This window comes from Plecotus auritus, assembly GCF_963455305.1.
Source record: "Plecotus auritus genome assembly, chromosome: 10".
NCBI classification, from domain to species: Eukaryota; Metazoa; Chordata; class Mammalia; order Chiroptera; family Vespertilionidae; genus Plecotus; species Plecotus auritus.
This window is the reverse complement of record NC_137785.1, coordinates 8,540,144-8,563,440: the sequence shown is the minus strand read 5'-3', so window position 1 is coordinate 8,563,440 and position 23,297 is coordinate 8,540,144. Positions and strand designations below refer to the sequence as shown.

The window sequence follows — 23,297 nt, the reverse complement described above, 5'->3', positions numbered from 1 at the left end:
CGAGTCAAAAAGTTTGCCCACCCCTGCTCTAACCTCATTCACAGTGGAGAAGGAACAATAGTAGCTACTGTTTACAGGCTAGGTGCTTTGCTATTTGTATCTCCAACAATCCTGTGGTAGGTGTTATTACCCCCATTTTATAGATTAGACCAAGAGTTTACATAACTGAATTTAAATCTTTCTCTGATAACAAGAAACCATCTGAGAGGCATGTACCACTTGAAGGTTAAGCAAGATGCCATCTTGGTATAAAGAGTAACAAATTACACAACACTCTGACCCAGAAACTACTGAAGAACAGTATCTAAGAATATTTATTGGTAAAAGACAGGTGTTCAAAGATGACCCAACTTCTATTCTAGTTGCCATCAAAAATTAAAATGCTACCTAGCTATAAATTCACTGAGAAATTTATTCTACACAGATATAGGTAAGTTTGTTATCCAAATGCAAATTTAACTTGGTTTAAAATCCTAAAATTAGAACTTTGAGCTAAGTAACTTTCCCCATATTTTTTCAAGTTTACAAACTTAGATGATAGACTCGTCTGTATGAAGCCTAAGGCCAAAATAGAAAGTGGACATGTGAACACCTCGCTACCTGCTGCCCTCCCCCACTGTGGTCTGCTGGGTCTGCTGGCCACTCCTTGTTGAAGAGCACCAATCCGTTTTCCTCAGAGGCTCTTCAATAACAGTAACACTGATGCCTGAACTTGCGTCTTTAAACACCTATTTCAGGGGTTGGGAGCTTCTGGGACCATAACTTTAACGCAGCCTTCCATAACAGTCTCTTCACTTTCTCTTACAAAGCATGACACAGCAATAACGGCAATGAACCGCTTCAGCCTTTTCACTTCTGCAGAAGCTACCACAACTTCTCCAACGTATAAAGGGGCTGGAAAGTGAATTTCCTGGGAAATAAATACACAGCCTGGGCCTGGCATTTTAGTACCCAGGAGAGCTGGAATAAGTCCATTGATCAAAACTCCATGCACAATTGTCTTTCCAAACTTGGTGTGTTTTGCAAGATCTTCATTTAAATGCAAAGGATCGACATCCCCTGTTAGTTCTGAGAAGGCAACCACATCCCTTTGTGTGAAGGCTCTGCTGGGTTCAGCCGGGTCTCCAACTCGGATGTGCATATGCTCAAAGTGCTGCCTGCTTACAACTGGTTGGTTCAGGCAGATTCTCCTCTGAAGGCTACACCACCAGAGACGATGGCTGGAAATTACGGGGAACATCTTCGGCACCCTCAAATTCCATCAACAGGAGCGCTGAGCCTGTTTCAGTCATCAAGCATTATGCTGGCACCAAAAGATAGTTTTGAGAGCAGAGAATGTTTCTGAAATTGAAGACTATTCAATCCAATACTAGTTCCCTACTATTACCAGATAATGCGAGGAGAAATGGAGAAACCTGAATCACTCTGAAGGCACATTTCTTGCCTTTATAGGATCCTAACAGGGTCAAAGAGCTCCACAATCTGACAAGACCACTGCTACATATTCTCAAGAGGGCTGACAAGGTCTTCTCTTCGTAGGTTAGTATGTCCACTGTCTTTTCCGTAAAATGGGTAGGAGGTATGTCTTCATCCCGAAGCTGTGAGAAGAGATTCAGAGTTATGGTGCCCACCTGCAGTGCAGCAGGTGTGTCTGCAGCCCGTCTGGGCTTCTGGAACACCAGCCTTTGCCTTAAGCGACATTCCCGGGAAAGGAACCCTTCAGTTCCCCAATGCGAACAAGCACTTTTGTTTTTAAGGGCTTTTGACAAAGAAAGGGCGCTTCTCAGTACACGTTTACTTACGTGCAGGGAGGCAGGTACTGTGGGCACTTCAGTTCTCAGTTGTAGGGTCTCCAACCAGAAATCTCCTGCCCACTCGCTAAAGCTCCCTGCATCTCAGGTAGCGAAAAGTGGCATGAAGGACTCTGAGGACCAATTACAGTAACAAACTGAGTACTTTCCTGTACCAAGATTCCAGTGTTCCTTTTTTTTTTTTTTCAGTTTTTTAAAAAATATATATTTTTATTGATTTTTTACAGAGAGGAAGGGAAAGCGAGAGGGAGTTAGAAACATCAATGAGAGAGAAACATCAATCAGCTGCCTCCTGCACACCCCCTACTAGGGATGTGCCCGCAACCAAGGTACATGCCCTTGACCGGAATCGAACCTGGGACCCTTGAGTCCCCAGGCTGACGCTCTATCCACTGAGCCAAACCGTTTAGGGACCGGTGTTCCCTTTTGAGGATTTCCTCTTTTCATTCTCACAACCTGGGAATTCGAAACGAATATGGAATTGCTGGGAAAATCCACGATTACAGAACGGAAGTAGGTTCTCCAAGTTTACTCAGCAAACAAGCGTCAGAGATAAGAAGGCTGGATTGCATCCCAAGCTTCTGGCTCCAGAGCCAAGGGCAACGTCTACCAGTGCTGGTGAAGCCCTCTGGGTCGGGACACTGGTGACCAGGGTGGCTCAGGTGTAGCTGCTGTTTCCACTGTTGAAATGATTCCTCCCCAATTTTTGTAACATATCAGAGCTCTCCTGCCCTGTCCCTCGGTCCTCACTGGAATACCATCATCTGTCAGCTGGAGTGGGTTTTTAGGGGAATCTTTATTGAGTCCGACCTGCACTTTGTCTCCCTTTGATGTCACCTTGGGGAAGCCCCAGTGATATGGGCGGGATCTCTGCACCCTCACCCACCTTTTGGCTGACAGGCTGTGGCCCCATCCACTGAGGTAACTTCCATACCGCAATCTGTTTCTTACAGTGTTGGTACATGGCTCTGACATTCTCGCTGAAAGAGAGGGGAAGTCAGGATGTGAATTTTGGAACCTCATATTCAGAAGTGACCCTGGAGACCTGCAGCATCCTGGTCTGATTGTGTGAGCACTCAAGTCTCCTATATGCACAGGCCCCCACTACTCACACTATTCTGCCCCCTCTGTCCAGAGGGGCTGTATGAGACCACTGTGCTCACCATGTCTTCCCTGCAGCACAGACCATATTCTGAACGTATCTTGTCCTTTGCAGTCTTCCCCTATCTACACATGGTGACCTCCTGGTTGAGAGGTGGATGCTCAACCATTGAGCCACACCGGCCACTCTAGTAGTTAGTTTTAACAGGTACTTTCATCAGAAACTTGTTAGATACTTCTGCAACATGCACTTGTAATTCATGGTCCTAAAAGGCCAAAAGTGCATAGTCACCAATTGCTATACAGACACTAAGGTGGATGCAAATACTTAACAAGATTCACCGTCTTCATACTCTTCAATTCATGGGGAGCAAATCTCTTTTTCTTTTTCTTTTTTTTTTAAATACATTTTATTGATTTTTTACAGAGAGGAAAGGAGAGGGACAGAGAGTGAGAAACATCGATGAGAGAGAAACATCGATTCAGCTGCCTCTTGCACACTCCCCACTGGGGATGCGCCCGCAACCAAGGCACATGCCCTTGACCGGAATCGAACCTGGGACCCTCCAGTCCTCAGGTCGACGCTCTATCCACTGAGCCAAACCGGTCAGGGCGGGAGCAAATCTCTTAAAATGAGCATCAGGAGGCCCAGTGTGTTCAGTCAGTGATGAAAGAACAATCCTCCAGACAGGTCCAGAGGAAACACGACGGTGATATACTAGGCAGTCCTGAAGCAAATAGATGGTGTGAGACCATGTCTTTCTGTTTGTCAGAATTTATCCCATCGAGCTCTCTGTTCTCACTAGTGTTCTGCACCCCCAAAATACTTTACATGACATTGCTTATTGTATTTTCTGTGATATTGTATGTTTTTCCTAAGACTCTAACATGTATCTGGAAATAAGTTTACCTAGCAGTTTACATTTTACTTTTTTTTAAATCCTCACCTGAGGTGATTTTTCCATTGATTTTTAGAGAGAATGGAAGGAGGGGGAGAGGAACACAAAGAGAGAAACATCGATGTGTGAGAGACAAATGGATTGGCGGCCTCCCGCACATGCTCTGACCTGGCCAGGTATGGAGCCTCCATCTGAGCAACGGGCCCTTGACCAGAATGTAACCCATGACCCCTGGTTTGGCTCCATCCATTGAGCTAAACCACCAGGGCACAAATTTACATTTGTTGCCAAGATGGCTACCATGTTGGCACCATTGAAGGTGTTGAAAGTGGGCATCTGAACCTGTCACAAAGATTTTGGATCCTAGGATCTCACCACTTTGATCAGAAATAATTATTATTTCACCTGTTAATGCAGTTACAGTGTCAGCATGCGGAATGAACATTATTGATGGAAGAGAATATTGCTTGAGCAAACTACAGAAAGGCCTAATGGAGTTATACAATGAGCAGTGCCTAGGTAGCTAGAAGACAAGAGGCTCTATGGAGCCTGCCAACAGGTAAAGTCTCAATAGGTGGGAAATTAGAGACACCAAGAGGTGAGAGAATTAACCTTAGATATGGCTATGCTGGAAACTTGGCTACTATGACATTCTTTTTTTTTTTTTTTCTACAAAAGGCCTCCTCATTCATGACAACTTGAAGAAAAATAAAAAAGTGAGCTGAGAAGATATTTGTAAGGTGTGAGCAAAAAATTTAGCACTGTGGAAGGAAAGCCACACATGATGTTTCATGGCTTCAGTAATTCTTTGCTAATGATCTCGTCTGCTTCTGAGGCTGAATGGCCCTGTGTCATACAGCAGTGCATAGAGATATGTCTTCCCCACAAAGCTTGTCTAAATGCTTTATTGAAGGAGGAGCCAATCATTCAAAAAGAAAATATTCTAAGTGATAGTGAGTCATTGGGTTACGGGGGCTGTGGAGATGTGAAATGAGCAGCACTCAGCATTAGTTGTTAAAGTCCACACTTAAAGGAGGTGAGAAAGAGATCTGATTTCATCAAGAATATGTTTTATGGCCGAAACCGGTTTGGCTCAGTGGATAGAGCATCGGCCTGTGGACTGAAAGGTCCCGGTTCGATTCCGGTCAAGGGCATGTACCTTGGTTGCAGGCACATCCCCCGTGGGAGGTGTGTAGGAGGCAGCTGATTGATGTTTCTCTCTCATCAATGTTTCTAGCTCTCTATCCCTCTCCCTTCCTCTCTGTGAAATATCAATAAAATATATTTTTAAAAAAAGAATATGTTTTATGAATAAGAGTGCTATACAGGGTTCCCAAGTCAGAAGATTTTGGGGTTTGTTTGTTTTTGTCTTTTAATCCTTACTCCAGGATAATTTTTTATTGATTAAAAAAATCTTTATTTTATTTATTATTTACTTATTTGTTATTGATCTCAGAGATAAAAGCAGAGGGAGAGAGAGATAGAAACATCAATTATTTTGGGGCTTGTTTGTTTTTAATTTTTTTTTAGTCCTCACCCCAGGATATTTTTTCCATTTATTTTTTTTATTTATTTATTTTTTAAATATATTTTATTGATTTTTTTACAGAGAGGAAGGGAGAGGGATAGAGAGCCGGAAACATCGATGAGAGAGAGACATCGATCAGCTGCCTCCTGCACACCTCCTACTGGGGATGTGCCCGCAACCAAGGTACATGCCCTTGACCGGAATCGAACCCGGGACCCTTCAGTCCGCAGGCCGACGCTCTATCCACTGAGCCAAACCGGTTTCGGCTTTTCCATTTATTTTTTAAAATTAATTAATTAAGCCCTAACCGGTTTGGCTCAGTGGATAGAGCATCGGTCTGCGGACTGAAGGGTCCCAGGTTAGATTCCGGTCAAGGGCATGTACCTTGGTTGCGGGCACATCCCCAGTAGGGGGTGTGCAGGAGGCAGCTGATCGATGTCTCTCTCTCATCGATGTTTCTGACTCTCTATCCCTCTCCCTTCCTCTCTGTAAAAAAGTCAATAAAATATATTTAAAAAAAATAAAATTAATTAATTAATTTATTGATTTATTACTGACTTCAGAGATGAAGGGAGAGGGAAAGATAGAAACATGAATGAGAGAATCATTGATCAGCTTCTTCCTGCCATCCATATCTTTTTTTTTTTAAAGAAGTGATTTATATAATTTCTCATAAGTTTTTAGATTTTTTTCAACACTTCTGCTTCATTTCTTACTTTATGTCTTTATGACATGTTCACATTTAGGTTTATACTTCACTGTCCTTTTTGCTCTGAATTTTCAAAAACAGATTTTCATTGATTTCAGAGAGGTAGTGAGGGAGAGAGAGAGATAGAAACATCAATAATAATAGAGAATCATTGATAGGCTGCCTCCTACATACCCTCACTGGGGATCTAACGCGCAACCCAGACTTGTGCCTCAACCTGGAATCAAAACCTGACCCCCCCCACTCCTCACCCCCCTGTGCTCGCTTCGGCAGCACATATACTAACATTGGAATGATACAGTGAAGATTAGCATGGCCCCTGCGCAAGGATGACACGCAAATTCGTGAAGTGTTCCATTATTAAAAAAAAACACGCAATGCCAAAACTGGTTTGGCTCGGTGGATAGAGCGTCAGGCTGCGGACCAAAGGGTCCCAGGTTCGATTCCAGTCAAGGGCATGTACCTTGGTTGCGGGCACGTCCCCAGTGGGGGGTGTGCAGGAGGCCGCTGATCGATGTTTCTAACTCTCTATCCCTTTCCCTTCCTCTCTGTAAAAAATCAATAAAATGTATATTAAAAAAAACACACAAAAAAACCTGACCCCCCTTTTATAGGGTGATACTCATACAACCGGGCTGGGTCCTAATTTTTAAGTAGGACAAGCTTCTTACAGAATTATGAAATTTAAGATTCACTGCACATATGCATACCCATTATTGTAATTTATAATATTTCATGTGATTTTAAAGTTTTTGAGCAATATATAGGTCAGCTTTTAGTATGAATATGTATTTCATTTATTCTAAATATAATTTGTGAATATTTGTGTAATCTTATCACATTAAGAATGCCTGAAACAATTCAGCTGACATCTTTGATATGTCTGTAGGGACAAAATATAGTTCACTGTGATAATTACAGTGGCATCTTCACATTAACAAAAACCAATAACTTTGTCAGAATTCAATTCTCCCACTTTCTCAAAAATTTATCTTTATTGATGTTTAAATAAAAATTAAATAGTTCCTTTTAAAGTTTATATTATGCATCTTAGTTCTTTTTTATTTCAAAGATATGTCCTGCATTTCTTAGTTCTTTTTTATTTCAAAAATATGTCCTGGATTTTTTTAACCTGTTTTTGATTTGTTTGTTTTAGAGAATGGAGAGTTAGAGACAGAAACAAAGATATGAGAGAGACAAATCGACTGTTAGCCCCTGCACTAACTCAGACCTCATCGGGACAGAGCCTGCAACCTAGTACAGGCTGAAATCAAACCCAGGACCCTTCAGTCTGCAGGTCCTCGTTCTAAACATTGAGCTAAACTGGATAGGGCTGTCCTACATTCTTGTGTTATACTTGTCACATACCTATATGATGGTGTAAGTAGGTGGTTTGTGTGATAAAACTTTCCAGACTCACCCTGATTCATTTGGCTCAGAGGATAGAGCATCCGCCTATGGACTGAAGGATCCCGGTTCATTCCTGTCCAGGGCACCCACCTGGATGGCAGGCTCCTCCCAGGCCCTGGTTGGGACGTGTGCAGGGGCAACCAATCAATGTGTCTTTCTTAAAATCGATGTTCCTATCTCTCCCTATCTGTTCCACTTTCTATAAAACTCAATGGAAAATATCCTGGAGGTAGGATTAAAAAATAAATAAAAAAATGTCAAGACTGTAATGCAGGCATCCTTCTAACGAGTCTCAGTATTAGGCTCACAGATATTGTGTTTTCATAAAAAGGACTCCAGTCCATTTACGGGGATCAAATGACAACTTTTTTTTAGCCATTTTCAAGATGTCTCTTTCATGAGGAAGGTCATTTCCCAGTGTCCCTACCAGCAGATGGCGGTGTTGTCCTTGGAGTGATGTGGAGAAACCTTCCAGCACCATCTTGGACTCTGGAACCCACATTACCCAGAAGGCCTTGTGAGGAATACCGCCAGCTTAGCCAATGAAATGTCAGAAAAGGCGTTTCCCTTGCGTCACCCGCGGGCAGGGGTGGGACTTCCGGTGCACTCTTGGCGGCTATTGGTCTTCACCCAGAATCTACTCCAGTACCGGGTGGGAGGCTCCAGGCGGCGGCGGCGGCGGCAGTGGCAGATCCTCGGAGGGAGAAGGCCCGAGTTCTTGCCGGCTCAGCTCGCACGTGGGAGTGAAATTCGCTGACGCCACCGGGTTACCCACGTCCGTGACGGAACAGAGACCCTTTCCTCCCCCTTCCACCGCCCCTGCTTCTTCCCGGCCTCTCCGGCCTCTCCGGCCTGGATCCGCGCACAGCGTCCAATGGCAATGGCCTCGCTCAGGTGCTCAGCTGAGGTGAGTTCGCGTCTCCCTCCCCGCCACACCTGCCTCACCGCCTCCTTCCGCTCCACCCAGCAGCCTGGGGTCAGGGCGCCTGTCACGTCCTGCAGCTCAGGTCCCCGTCAAGGACTCTGAGGAAGGAGGAGGGGAGAGAGGAGTGTGGTGGCTTCTGAGGACACAGGAAGTGTAGGGCAGAGTGCACAGGGGTGACTTGTATCTGAAATTCCCTGCGGATGTGGGTGGTGAGTATTGAATCCAAGGTCAGACACGGGCAGGGAGGATTTCAGAGCCGCCTGCCCTGCTCTCCCCAGGCTGTGGGGTCCACCAGGAATCGGGTTGTGCTAGATCCTTCTGAAACCTCTCAAGCACTCTCTTGGTTCCATACGCCAAGGTCATGGGTGAGTCCAGAGAGGTCCTGGGCTGTGGAGCAGGAAGGCGGCAGAACCTGGGGTCTGAAGTTGGGATGGGGTGTTAGACATTACACAGTGGTGGTCTGCTCATCTGGAGGAAGTGTGAGCTGATGGTCCCAGAGACCTGGTATTGGGACTTAAAAATATATATACGCACACACACATACGCATACACACACACACACACACACACACACACACTCTCTGAGTGGCCAGGTTATTATGATCTCTGAACGCATAATAATCTGGCCACTCAGTGTGTGTGTGTGTGTATACACATTAGAGGCCCAGTGCATGAATTCGTGCATGGGTGGGGTCCGGCCAGCCTGGCCAGGGGGAGAGGACATGGGCGGTTGGCCATCAGGCAGGTCGTACTCCTGGACTAGGGGGCAATTTGCATATTAGCCTTTTATTATATAGGATATACACCGAGTGGCCAGATTATTATGCGTTCAGAGATCATAATAATCTGGCCACTCAGTGTGTATTTATTGATTTCAGAGAGGAAGGGAGAGGGAGAGAGAGATAATAGTAATGACAGAGAATCATCCAGAGGTTGCCTCCTGTGTGCCCCCTACAGGGTATCCAGTCTGCAACCCGGGCATGTGCCCTTCATTAGAATCGAACCCGGGATCCTTCAGTCCATAGGCCAATGTGCTATCCACTGAGCCAAACCGGCTCGGGCTGGTGTTGGGATATAGGGTGAAGCATAAGCCCAGGTATTTCTTTGTCTTGGAGGCATGATCTGGGAGACTGCAGTGGTCTTTCTTGGCAGGGAGGCTGGAGCCCAGCAAGCATGGCTCAGAGCTTTCAGGGGTCCTCAAACTATGGCCCGCTGGCCACATGCGGCCCGCCGAGGACATTTATCCGGCCCGCTGGGTGCCGCTGCCTATCCTGCTTAGCAGCCGACTTGTCCCGGGCTCGCAGTGCGCATAGGAATTTGTTCATAGTTTTTTTTTAAAACTATAGTCCGGCCCTCCAGCGGTCTGAGGGACAGTGAACTGGCTGGCCCCCTGTTTAAAAAGTTTGAGGACCCCTGGCTTAGATGGTGTTTCTCTGCTGTCCTCCTTCCCAGCCCATGTGTTGTGCTGAGGGCAATAACAGTGACTAATGGGACTGATGAGAGAGCAGCCTGCAGTGGCATTAGGGCCTGGTGTCCACACTAAACTGGGGAGCCCTGGAGGAGGTTGAGGGGTGGGGAAGATGTGTAAGGAGCAGGATGGTAGGTTCTGAGAGAGACAGCTCTGGTTTCAAATGTCTCAATTCTGACAGGTTGGCGTGACCTTTGAGGACATTGCCCTGTACTTCTCCAGGGAGGAATGGAGCCTCCTTGATGAGGGTCAGAAACAGCTGTACCTGAATGTGATGCTGGAGAACTTTGAACTTGTATCCTCCTTGGGTAAGACCCTCACTCTGGCTGGTTCTGGGTACCTGCCTTTGCATTTCCGCAGACCCCTCATCTCTGCTGGTGCTCTGTCCTCACCTGTGGACTATATACATTGCTAGCTTTTCCCAGTTTTCTGGGTTCTTGCTGAGGCTGGCAGGGTTTGCACTGCTCCCTTCTATACCTTTAGACACAACACCTGCTGTACCGAACTCGTAGGGAGGGTTTGTGGTTGGTTGTGTGACAGGGAGCCTAATGGATTCCAGTTGAGTAGTGAGCAAAAGCATATTCTTTATTCCTGTTGGTCATTTGTACGTATAGTTTTTAAAAGTATCACTCCATCCTTATTCCTATTTTATGTGTAAATATTTTTTTTATTGATTTTGGAGAGGAAGGGAGGGGGAGAGAGAGAGAGAAACATCAGTGATGAGAGAGAATCATCTATTGGGTATCTCCTGCATGCCCCCCTAATGGGGATTGAGCCAGCAACTCGGGCATGAATTCTGACCAGGAACCAACCCATGACCTCCTAGGTTCATAGATGGATGCTCAACCACTGAGGCAAACCAGCCAGGGCTTTAGTCCTAATTTCAACTATAATTATTGGCTAATGAGTGTGTTGAGTATTTTTCTAGTTTATAATAAGATACATCTCCTTTTGCATTTGCTTAATTGTGCTTCCCAAATATTACATTCTTGTTTTATGTACAAATTTCATGTTTTTGGCAATTCCGCATTCAGAAAGTCTAATGTGGCTATTTTTCCAGCAGGCTCAGATGCAGCTTAACAGTGTTTACCCATAAAGTGTTTTTAATTAATTTATGTACAATGTTTTCAGCAACACTGTTGTCTTCTTCATAGCCTTCATTATAGTGTTAACATAACATGACTTTCTCTCTGTATCACAATATTTCCTTTATTTGGTTGATCATGTCCCATCCTCCTATACTTTGCCTTTTCATTTCATTTTGTTAATTGCTATTGTCCTGGGAAAAAGCACTTTCATTTGTTTCTGTCTGGACTGATTTTCTTTTTTTGCCTGGTGGTTGGTGCCACATCCCAAAAATCATGTCCAAAACAAGTCTCCAAAGCATTTTCCCTGTGTTGTCTTGAAGGATCTTAAAGTTTTAACATGGACATTTAATTCTCTCATGCGATCTGAGTAAGTGTTTATCAGTGGTTTTCTTGTTTTCCATGTGAATATCTATTTTTTCAATACCCCCCATTGAAGAAACTGTCCTTTCTTAACATGTCTTGTGTTTTTGTCAAAGGTTACATGAACTTATGTGCCTGGCTAATTTCTGTGTTTTCTGGTGTATGGTTTTTGGTTTTGTGTCTTTGTTTCTGTGTGTATTTCAGTAACACACTGTTTGGCTTTGGCTTTGTAATAGCTTGAAGGCAGGAAGTGTGATGCCACCAGTTTTGTTCTTGCTAAAGATTACTTTTGCTATTTGAGGTTTCAGATATTGGAATTACCATCCGGATTACATTTAATCTGGAGATTGCTTTGGGTAGTGTAGATATTTTAAGGAAAACACATTTTCAAAGCTAACAACACCAGATGTCTTTCCACTTTTTTGTGGTTTCTTCCATTTTTTCACCACTGTATTCTAGTGTTCAATGTATAGATCTTTCACCTTTGTGGTTGAATTTATTCCTGAGTATTTTATTCTTTTTAGTGCTATTGTAAACTTGACTACTTCATTTCTTTTGTTAAAAATTTATTTATGCCGAAACCGGTTTGGCTCAGTGGATAGAGCGTCGGCCTGCGGACTGAAGGGTCCCGGGTTCGATTCCGGTCAAGGGCACGTACCTTGGTTGTGGGCACATCCCCAGTGGGAGGTGTGCAGGAGGCAGCTGATCGATGTTTCTCTCTCATCGATGTTTCTAACTCTCTATCCCTCTCCCTTCCTCTCTGTAAAATATCAATAAAATATATTTTTAAAAAATTTATTTATGCATTTATTTATTTTTAATATATTTTTATTGATTTCAGAGCAAAAGGGAGAGGGAGAGAAAGATAGAAATATCAATGATGAGAATCATTGATCAGCTGCCTCTTGCACACCCCCTACTGGTGATTGAGCTGGCAACCTGGGCATGTGCCCTTGACCTGCATTGAACCTGGGACCTTTCAGTTCAGGCTGACTCTATCCATTGAGTCAAACCGGTTAGGGCTCTTCATTTCTTCTTTGTTGTTGTTGTTGATTTTTTTAGAAAGAAAGGAATGGAGAGGGAGAGAGTGAAACATCCATCTGAGAAACATCGATCAGCTGCCTCCTGTACGCTCCCTACCTGGAATCTTGCCCACAACCTGGGCATGTGCCCTTGATGGAGAAAAAGAGACATTTTTCGGGGCTAGCAATCTGAATCTAGTCACTGCCTCTTTAATTGTCTTGTCCTGCAACACCTGTTTACTCCCATTTTAGAGAGGCCATAAACCTTCTCCAGACGAAGTTATCAGTGCTGGTGCCAGGACAGGTCTTTGGTTGAGGTCCCTAAGCCCCAGCACATAGGGCTCTTTAAGAACTGCAAAGGGAACCGCAAAACACCATATTTGGGAGAGAAAGGACTGAAAAATAAATAAAAAGGGACAACTTTCTCCATGTTGTTGCTCAGAATTTGAAAGTGTAACTCCATTTCTCTAAGTGTTGCTTGGTTTCTCTCCGGTGTTCTGTAACACCCTGACCAACAAAAGAACTGCTTGTCTGTCAGTTCATGGGAAGATGTTCAATCGACTGAGCAACACCGACAATGGGCCTTTTTCCCTTTCTTTATCAAAGAATTTATTGTTAGTGTTTAGAAATGGAACTGATGTTTGTATTTTGATATTTTATTCTGGAACGTTTCTGAATTTATTTTTTATTTAATGTTTATTTATTGCTTTTAGAGTGAGAGAGACAGAGACATTGTTCTGCTCTTCCACCCATCTATGTATTATTGGCTGCCCAGTGCATGTACCTTGAGGAAAAATCAAACCCACTACCTTTGTGCATCAGAACCACACTCTCACAAACTGAACCACCCAGCTAGGGCTCTGAATTTTTAAAATTAATTTTAGAAATTTATAGTGAGTTCTTTACAATTTTCTCCATGTAAGTTCATGTCATTTAGCAACATCTCTTCTGCGTTGTGCTTCAGTGTCAGGTGTAATATCTTTCACTTCTTTTTTAAATTCATTTTAGCGTTGTTTCTTTTGTTTTAGTTTGGATAAAGATTTGCCAATTTTGTGCATCTTTTAACAAAATAGCTTTTAGCCATGCCAGGGATGGTTATTAGAGTGTAGGCTCAAGTACCAAAGGGTCACGGCTTCGATTCCTGATTAAGTGCATGAAACTGGGTTGCCGTTTTGATCCCCCTCCCTTGTTGGGGTACGTGTGGAAGGCACCCAACCAATGTGTCTCTATCACATCTATGTTTTTGTGTGTTTCTCTCTCTCCCTTCCATTGTCTCTAAAAATAAGTGAAAAAATATAGTCTGGGGTGAGGATTAACAAGAACAAAAAGGTTAGCTCTTAGTTATGATATACTTTTTTAAAAAAATATATTTTATTGGTTTTTTACAGAGAGGAAGGGAGAGGGATAGAGAGCTAGAAACAGCAGTGAGAGGGAAACATCAATCAGCTCCCTCCTGCACACCTCCTACTGGGGATGTGCCTGCAACCAAGGTACATGCCCTTGACTGGAATCGAACCTGGGACCTTTCAGTCCACAGGCTGATGCTCTATCCACTGAGCCAAACCAGTTAGGGCAGTTATGATATACTTTTGTCTTGTCTCTAGTTGATTAATGGTTGTTCTAATATTCATTGATTGTTTTCTTTGCTAGCTTTAGGTGTACTTTCCTTTTTTGTTTTCTTCTAAAATATATTTTTATTGATTTTAGAGAGAGGAAGGGGGAGGTGTAGAGAGACAGAAACTTCAATGATGAGAGAGCATCATTGTTTAGCTGCCTGCTGCATGCCCCCTACTGCGGATTGGACCCACAATCCAGCATATGACCTGACCAGCTATTGAACTGTGACCTCCTGGTTCATAGGTTGACACTCCAGTTTACTTTCTTGTTGTTTCCAATTTTCTGAGGTGCAAGGTTAGGTTGTTTATTTGAGATCTTTTTTATTAATGTAGGAATTTATTGCTCTAAATTTTCCTCGTAGAATTGCATTTCCTGCATTGTATACATAAGTGTTGGTAGATTGTGTTTGAATTCACTTTGTCTCTATTTATTTCAGATCTCTTTTTCTGGGTTTTCTTTCACCCACTGATCCTTTAGGAGTGTGTTAATTTTTACATATTTGTGTATTTTCCAGTTTTCTTGAAACTAAAATGGATTTCTAGTTTTATACATTGTTAATGTATAAGGTCCTTGATGTGATTTCTTCTCAAACTTTGAGACTAATTTTTTTTAAAAATTATATTTTATTAATTTTTTACAGAGAGAAAGGGAGAGGGATAGAGAGTTAGAAACATCAGTGAGAGAGAAACATCGATCAGCTGCCTCCTGCACACTCCCTACTGGATATGTGCCCGCAACCAAGGTACATGCCCTTGACCAGAATCGAACCTGGGACCCTTGAGTCCGCAGGCCAACGCTCTATCCACTGAGCCAAACTGGTTAGGGCGAGACTAATTTTTTGACCTAACGTGTGATCTGCTTGGGAATGTTTTATGTGTGCTTGACAAGAATGCGTCTCTTGCTGCACTTGGATGGAATGTTCTGTATGTATTTATTCTGTTTTCTCTAAAGTCTAGTCAGACTTCAATTATTCCTTATTGCTTTTGGATGGGATGTCTACCTATTGTTGAAGGGGCAATGTTGAAGTTGCCTACTGATATTGGTATTTTTTTTTTCCTGCCTTCAGATCTGATATTAGTTGTTTAATATAATTACTCTATTTTTTAGTGAATAATACTTCAAAGTATTATCCTTTTGATGAATTGACTGATACATCATTTGATTCATACATCATATGAAAGCTCATTTTATGATGAACTTTCTTGTGACAAATTTTTTGGGGAGACCTGTTTTGTCTGATAGAATTTTCCCCATCCCTTCTCTGTTTTGGTTTCATTTGTATGGAATATTTTTTGCATCTTTTTTCCCCTTCCTATTTGGGTCCATAAAGGTTGAGTGTCTTTGTAGTCAGCATATATTGAGTCCAGTTTCTTTTTCTTTTATCCCTTCAGTGACTCTGATTCTGAATGAAGAATTTGTCTATGGAGCAGCTGTTGCCACTTCTTCATGGTTTCTGGCACTTTTGTAATTCCTTTGTCTGCCTGGTTTATTGTTGTCCTTTGTGATTTGATGATTTTGTACAGTGATTGGGTCCCTTTCTCTTTTGTATATCTATAACATTGTGTTTGCTTGTGATTTTCAAGACACTAACACAAAACAAGTCATACTCTTTGCAGTCCATGTCATATTAATAACACCTTCAGTTGCATATAATATTTCTCCCCTTTGACTCTCCACCACACACTTTTTCATGGATTAATGATTTCTCAAGTAAATTTTTTTCATGTTGTGTAGGTATTAAGGTACATGATGTCAAGTTCATCTTTTTTACTAGTTTAAATTTATTAACTTTTATAACAGAGTTACATAATGTTCATTCCACAAATGCAGTGTTACAGTATTGTGAATTTGATTCTGTTCTCAACCGTTATCAGTGATATTTATAGTTTCCTATGCATTCATGATTCTACTTAGATTTTTTTTTTATCTTGAACTTTTGTCAGCATGTCTAAAAAGTCAGGTTGAGTGGCAATGAACTTCCTTAGCTTTTGTGTTTCTTGGAAAATACTTATTTCTGAAGATCAGGTTTTCTGGATAAAGTGTTGATGGTTTTCATTACATCATTTTATTTTCTAGTATGCAAGGTGTCTTCAGAGGAATCTACTGATACCCTTCATCTGTTGTTCCCCTGTGTGAGAGGAGTTCCTAATTTCTTTGTGTTTTCACATTTCTCTTTGCCTTTTGATTTTTTTACTGTTCTATTATAATGTATCTTGATGAAGTACGGTTAGTGTCTTGAATCTGTACAGGGACCTGTGAGAGTGCATGAATTTGATTGTTCACATCTGTTTTTTCAAATTATGAAAGTTGATTTCAGCTTATTTTTGAAAAATCAAAGTTCTATCCCTTTTCTTCCTTTTTCCCTTTTCTCTTTCTTTGTCTCGTTCCATGACCAGCACACTTAGTGTTTCCTGGTATTCCCATAGTGCAAATATAGGAAAACTTTATGGTATTACTTAATTTTACTTGCTGTATTCTTTAAATTTATTTTTATTTTCTCCATCTGGATGATTCCAAGTGACCTGTTGTGGACATCACATATACTTTCTGTCTGCTTTTGATACTCTTTATGGCATTATTTCATTTTATTCATTGTAATTGGGCAACTGCAACATTTCTATTTCATATTTTTTTATGATTTCTGTCTATCTGATATTCTCCTTTTGTTCTCTGTTGATGTCTTCATTATGTTGGTTCTATTTGTGTTCTCTTGGAGCTCACAAACATTTTTAAGTGTAAATATTTTGGATTTTTTATCAGGCTGTATGTAGATCTCCATTTATTTGGTATTGATTATTAGAAAATTATTATGTTGTCTTGATAGTGTCCTTCTTTTTAGTCCTCTGTTGAAGTCTACACATTCGATGAAGGAGTTACTCCTTTCAACTCTAGGACCAATTCTAGCTCAAGAAATACATTCATCAGCATATGGATGCAAAGGTGTTCACAAGGGTGTTATTTCAGGTTTGAGAAAGTTCCAGTAGCATAGTTTTTTTGAAGCTCCATTAGCTGAGGTCAGAATAACAAAAAATGTATGGTTACTCAGTGTCTTTGGCAGCAAATTTTTTTTAATGACAAGTGATGATTTTAGAGTCTTTGGTGGCAAATACTGTTTGGCACATGTTGATTTTTATTTTATTCCTGGGATAGGTTGTTGCCAAAGGGATTTCTTTCAGGATGCATGCTGATAAACATTATGGGTCCTCTGATTGAGTAGACTGTGGGGAGTTCACAGATGTTTCACGGACTTCTGTGATTCCTAAATACAAAAATGTGTAGTGTTTTTCACAGAGCAGGCCACTAAGGTCAACATTAGTACAAGTGCAGTGGTTGATAGAGGAAACACTGAACCTTTTTTTTTTTTATTTTTTACTGTGAGAGTGCAGGTCCTTCTCTGCCAGGAACTGGATCTTTATGGACATCTTGTATTAGATGGAGAAGATATGAGAAGTCATCCTATCTAATAAAGAGGGAATATGCTAATTGACCCTCACGCCATAGCAAAGATGGCAGCACCCACAGCCAATAAGGAGGGACTATGCTAATTGACTGCCCCACCCTCAAAAATGGCGGTGCCCACAGCTAATCAGGAGGGAATATGTTAATTGACTGCCCCGCCCTCAAAGATGGGGGTGCCCACAGCCAATAAGGAGGGAATATGCTAATTGACTGTCCCACCCTCAAAGATGGCAGCGCCCACAGCCATAACATGGCAGTGCCCAGTCTTCTCAACCCCACTGGGGTGGCAGGCACGCGGCAAGGCTGGGCCCACCCCACACACCTACCTCTGGAGTCCCCCAGGCCCCTCAGCTCCCCAGCCGCCCAGGGCTGCCTGAGGCTCAGGTGACCAGGGCCGGCTGAGGCGCTGCCGGCAGTGGCAACAGCAGAGGTGTGATGGAGCGTCGCCTTGCCCTGATTGCTGGGTTGCCTCCCGCCCCTGAGGGCTCTCAGACTGTGAGAAGGGGCAGGCCGGGCTGAGGGACCCCCCTCCAGTGCATGAATTTTCATGCACCGGGCCTCTAGTATATATATGAAAGAGTCTTTATTGAAATCCAAGTAGCCATTGTTACTAAGGAGCCATTAGACAAAACAGTTCTTCAAAGTAAAGTCCTACGAGTAGTCTATAAAGTAGACAGCTGCATGCTGGCTGGTTAACACTGTATCTTCCCTACAAAGCAGCCCCCAACATAGAAGCCATACTAAGTGGCTGCTGCTAACATAGCAATCATTGCAAACACAGTAATTCAAACGAGTAGCTGTGTATTGGCTGGTCGGTAACATACTTTATATCAACTTAGACAAAAGTGGATTCTTGCGAAATAGTGACATTAGTTATTGGGTTATAGAAGGGCACACCTGCACAGTGTATAGCTTGCTGTGTCCATGCTTTTGTGCCTGTGTATATCAAATTAGCCTTGAACACTCTGATAAGGATTCCCAAGCTCAGATTGGCCTTGAACATCCTGTATACTTTGGACAGGGCCCCCATATTGACCCTACCAAATATCTTTGGTAACCCACTCTAGTCATCTCTTTGTAATTCAGCTTTTTTTTTTTCTCTACTGAATTCCTTTTAGTGTTAATTGCACTCTTTTCTTTTTAATCATCACTCTTTTGTCCACTGCTTTTCAGAGAGAGAGAGAGTGGAAAGGAGTGAGCAGGGAGAGATTGGGGAACATTAATGTGAGAGAGACGTATTGACTAGTTGCCTCCCACACCCACTTAAAGGGGCAGGAGCTAACATCCACCCATGTGTGTGACCTTGACAAGGAATCAATCCTCTACCCTTCGGTGTTCAAGCCGATGCTCCAAGCATTGAGCAAAACCAGCCAGAGTTTCATTGTACTCTTAACCCCTTGTAGTTGTTTTTATTCATGGATAGCTGCATACTTGTTCTGAGAATGGAAAGGATTATCATATATCTTACTCTGCCATCTTGCTGATGTCACTCACATAGATTTTTTTTTCCCAGTGATCACTGTTGCACTTTGTAGTTCTTGCACAATGATCAGCATGCATCTCTTTGTTTTTTTCTTTTGGATTTATATAATCTGAACCCCATGTGCTGAATCAATTGGGATTCATGGGGGAGAATCATTTGTGCATCACAGAAGAAACATGACCTGATGAATGACAGAGTGGAACCAGAGGCCGTCTTGCCTTGGTGAAGGTCTGTTGGAAAGGTTTTGACACCAGGGCTTTGTTAAAGTCATAACTAGGAACCCATTTTGTTCAAATGTATTTTGTTGCCATGACCCATTCCTCACCCAATTCTACATTTACTTGTTTATTGTTGGCACTTTGCCAACTCCTCAGGTGTAATAGTGTTCATTTCTACCCGGATTCCAAGTGCACAGATAACTTTAACTTCTCTAAACAGTGCCCCTCTACCTCGTTTACAGTTCTCTCTTTATGGCAAACCAACCTTAGTCTATGCCTGCAGAGTGCACACGTATTATTGTATTGACCTTGAACATCTTGTGCTCCAATACAATAGTTTTTTTGTGGGTTTGAGCACATTCAAATTCTCCTACCCAGACTCAGGTTAACAGAATGAAAGGTCCTGAAAGAAGCCGTTTGTAGAGGATCAATGAGTAGAGCCTTTTTCTCTTCTGTGTTTCCCATTCTCTGTTTCTGTCCCTGCCTTGGTGAGATTTTCACCATTGACTGATCTTTGGGGCCAAGTAATGTGTAACAGCTATTTCCTTACAGTCCAAATCACTTGTCTGAAAATTATTCTATGAAATCATGCGTAGTCATGACAGATAAACATTTGTAGTGAATATATTCTGTTTTCATAAGGTCAACATGTACCTCACCAGCGTTTCCTTTTGTTCAGGTTGCTGCTGTGGAGCAGAGAATGTGGAGGAACCAACAGAACAGAACATTTCTGTAAGAGTGTCACAGGCAAGGAATCCCAGGTTAGCCTTGTCTTCCCAGAAGAGCCACCCCTGTGAGAGTTGTGGGCTCGTCTTGGGAAACATTTTCCACGTGATGGAGGGGCAAGAAACTCAGCAGATCCATGTACTATTGAGGTGTGGGGCATGTGCAAAACAATTTTATTTCAGTGCAAAATTTCACCAGCAGCATGTGAGAGAGAACATGTTGATTGGAGGTGTGGTCAGGATGTCACTTTCAAACATGTGCAATTTCAATGTTTACCAGAATTATTTCACTTCTGGGGAGGCAGGCACACTTACCTGGTCAGGACATCTCCATCTTACAGTTTCTCAGACCAGGGACAGGTCAAATGATATTTCAAAGGGTGGGTCGGCGTTTCAAAGGACAAAAGGTTTTTACACCAGAAAGGAATTAGAGGAAGACATTGGCAGTAGTAATCTTCATCATCATCAGACAGTTCACACTGGAGAAAAGTCTTATAAATGCAGTGAATGTGGGAAATCATTTACCAATTTGAGTAGCCTCCGTTATCATCAAAGTTCTCACACTGGAGAAAAGCCTAATAAATGCAGTGAATGTGGGAAATCTTTTGCCAGTAGTACTGTCCTTCATTGTCATCAGAGAATTCATACTGGAGAAAAGCCTTATAAATGCACTGAATGTGGGAAATCTTTTACCAGTAGCAGTGACCTTCATTGTCATCAGAGAATTCACACTGGAGAAAAGCCTTATAAATGCAGTGAATGTGGGAAATACTTTATCACTAGTAGTGGGCTTCGTCGTCATCAGAGATTTCACACTGGAGAAAAGCCTTATAAATGCAGTGAATGTGAGAAATGTTTTATCACTAGTAGTGAGCTTTGTCGTCATCAGAGAGTTCACACTGGAGAAAAACCTTACAAATGCAGTGAATGTGGGAAATCTTTTATCACTAGCAGTGAGCTTCTTCGTCATCAGAGATTTCACACTGGAGAAAAGCCTTATAAATGCAATGAATGTGGGAAATCATTTACCAATTGCAGTAGCCTCCATTATCATCAAAGTGCTCACACTGGAGAAAAACCTTATAAATGCAGTGAATGTGGGAAATCTTTTATCACAACCTCTGAACTTCATCGTCATAAGAGAGTTCACACTGGAGACAAGCCTTGTAAATGCAGTGAATGTGGGAAATCTTTTACCACTGGCAGGTACCTTCATTGTCATCAGAGAGTTCATACTCAAGACAAGCCTTGTAAATGCAATGAATGTGGGAAATCTTTTACCAGTAGCAGGTACCTTTATTGTCATCAGAGAATTCACACTGGAGAAAAGCCTTATAAATGCAATGACTGTGGAAGATCTTTTACCTGGAGTACTGCCCTTCGTCGTCATCAGAGATTTCACAATGGAGAAAAGCCTTATAAATGCAGTGAATGTGGGAAATCATTTACCAATTGGAGTAGCTTCTGTTACCACCATCAAAGTTCTCACACTGGAGAAAAGTCTTATAAATGCAGTGAATGTGGGAAATCTTTCAAAAGTAGCAATGGTCTTCAGTATCATCAGAGCGTTCACACTGGAGAAAGCTATTATGGGTGCAAATAACATGAGATATGTCTCAGCCAAATTTCTAAATTTCCTTTGCACATGAGTCCAAATGAGAGTAATTACTTAGATGTGTACGTAATGTTGTTTCTTAGTTAGGTCTTAACAGTAATATAAGAAAATTTGTGAAGTCTCATTTGTTTGCATTGTATTTCATACACGTAATCACCTACATTATGTAAAGTCCCCATAAGTGTTTTTGTTGTGTTTATTTTTATGTTGGAACTATATATATCTATGTTTCACTTTCTAACAGAGACCTATTGCCAGGTCTATGTCACTACGTATTTCTGTTGCTGAAGGTATTTCACCTGAACCACCTATAAGGCCCCTACAGATGGCATCAATCACCATCCTCTTGTGCCCACGGAAACTAACTCTGTTGTGTAGTTTGTTGAAGAAAATTAGGGATACCTGAGCCCTTAGTTCTTAATTGTTTTCCCTCTAACCAGTGGCCACATAGGACTTACTAGTGTTGGCCCCATAATATTGCAGATATACTGCCATTCTCAAGAGCACACTTTCCCTAGATGCCAGTGATGAATTTATTGAGTGCAGAAGTCATCAATGCAAGAACTGCCAGTCTCATGTCTCTTTGGTTTGTAAAATAATGAAGGCTTTTTCCTAAGACTTCTTTAATCTTGGGTTTGCTATTTACTATGTGAGTTAGCTTATAAGGAGATATGGGCTCTTCTAGCATGGTGAGGTGAAAAACATATGGGGTCTCAAACATTTTTCTCTTTAAGGGAACAATACAGTGCAGAAATTTCCACAGCAGTTTTTGCCAAATTTTCATTGCTGCCCATGTTTTTCTAGGAAACACTATGGACTCTCTAGTCCTCATGTTATTTCTGGATTCTTTGTGACATAAAGAGCGGGTAGCTGTGACAACCTCAAGTATACCTTCCAGCAGCATCAATTTTTTTCTTGTTTTTCAAGGGATGTCCATACACTTGAAGGGAATCTCTTGCCCAGTTATTGTAGAGGGCCATGAGACCTAAAGCCTACAATTCCATGGGAGATTTTCACTGTTGGGAATACAATAGTAGTTAGAGGAAACCACTTCACTACAGAAACACTGACCTTATGCATTTTGCTGGGGATTGCAGCCCATTAGATGGAATGTTCCTCATCTAAAGGTGCATCCAGGAATGTTTCTGAGGAAAAGTCAACAGGAGCGGTGTGTACCAGTACACAGATCTGAGGATCTCCAGGCATGTTTATCTTCTGTGGACTCAGTCATTGTCATTGAATATAATGAAGAGGTTTTGTGGCTTCCTGTATCTTCGCAGATGTTCCCATCAGAGCCATTTGTGCGCTGGCAGAATTACAAAGACGAAGGCAAAGGGTGTCTATAGTCCAGCGATGTGGCTTTTGTGACCCAGCCAGCATTCTTGTTGGTTTGGGTGAAAGTTCTTCATTGTTTGTTACATTTCTGTCACTGACACAAGGCTCTCACCCAGAGAGCATAAGTGTTTGTCACTACCCTCAACTATTTTTCCAATATAGTTGAACATACACGGTTTTAAATTTTGTATCATTTTTAAAAAGGTATAATGAATAAAGTACAGGTTATGTATACTGTTTCATAAATCATTATGTGTTCATGAAACTAAAACCATCTTTATACTCATAACTAGAGGCCCGGTGCACAGATTCATGCACTGGTGAGGTCACTTGGCGTGACCTGCGGGAATTGATCTGAAACTGGCATTGAACATCTCCCAAGTACCAACTGGCATGCAGCCAGGGAGGAGCCTGAGCCAGGGCCAGGTGCCATGATGCTCCCACTCATCCTGGTCCTGCTGCCCCTGCCACTGGCGCTCTGTACGTTCGTTGCTGCACCGCTGTGGTCTCTGTGCACCCATTCT

At 42.2% G+C, this 23,297-nt stretch overlaps 3 protein-coding genes across 4 annotated transcripts; 1 reads left to right on the top strand and 2 right to left on the bottom strand.

The window, feature by feature from the left end:
• Window positions 1-733: 733 nt before the first annotated feature.
• LOC308235214 (hydroxyacyl-thioester dehydratase type 2, mitochondrial-like) lies at window positions 734-1,375 on the bottom strand (the record flags this gene model as incomplete). The annotated part of the gene is made up of 1 exon (XM_080643998.1): window positions 734-1,375. Exon 1 carries the CDS (start codon window positions 1,238-1,240, stop codon window positions 734-736), a length of 507 nt encoding a protein of 168 aa, XP_080500124.1. The 5' UTR covers window positions 1,241-1,375.
• Window positions 1,359-4,147, bottom strand: LOC308235340 (ribonuclease P protein subunit p14-like; the record flags this gene model as incomplete). Its single annotated transcript, XM_080644091.1, has 3 exons — window positions 1,359-1,598; window positions 3,125-3,178; window positions 4,091-4,147. The coding sequence occupies 3 exons, from the start codon at window positions 4,145-4,147 to the stop codon at window positions 1,359-1,361; spliced, it is 351 nt and encodes a 116-aa protein (XP_080500217.1).
• A 3,955-nt stretch (window positions 4,148-8,102) lies between these two features.
• LOC308235149 (zinc finger protein 547-like) lies at window positions 8,103-23,021 on the top strand. Of its 2 annotated transcripts, XM_080643842.1 has the most exons (4): window positions 8,103-8,365; window positions 10,033-10,159; window positions 19,778-19,859; window positions 22,536-23,004. In XM_080643842.1, the coding sequence occupies exons 1-4, from the start codon at window positions 8,333-8,335 to the stop codon at window positions 22,561-22,563; spliced, it is 270 nt and encodes an 89-aa protein (XP_080499968.1). In that variant the 5' UTR covers window positions 8,103-8,332; the 3' UTR covers window positions 22,564-23,004. The 2 variants fall into 2 exon arrangements, with proteins under 2 accessions (XP_080499968.1, XP_080499967.1); XM_080643841.1 differs by having other exon boundaries at window positions 8,104-8,365; window positions 19,778-23,021.
• Window positions 23,022-23,297: the final 276 nt, after the last annotated feature.

What these genes read in the sequence shown, in the direction of transcription:
- LOC308235149 (XM_080643841.1), top strand. Translation starts at nt 8,333, where the DNA reads ATGGCAATGGCCTCGCTCAGGTGCTCAGCTGAG. An exon ending in CGCTCAGGTGCTCAGCTGAG is followed by an intron (nt 8,366 to 10,032) that starts GTGAGTTCGCGT and finishes CAATTCTGACAG; the next exon opens with GTTGGCGTGACCTTTGAGGA. An exon ending in TGAACTTGTATCCTCCTTGG is followed by an intron (nt 10,160 to 19,777) that starts GTAAGACCCTCA and finishes CCTTTTGTTCAG; the next exon opens with GTTGCTGCTGTGGAGCAGAG.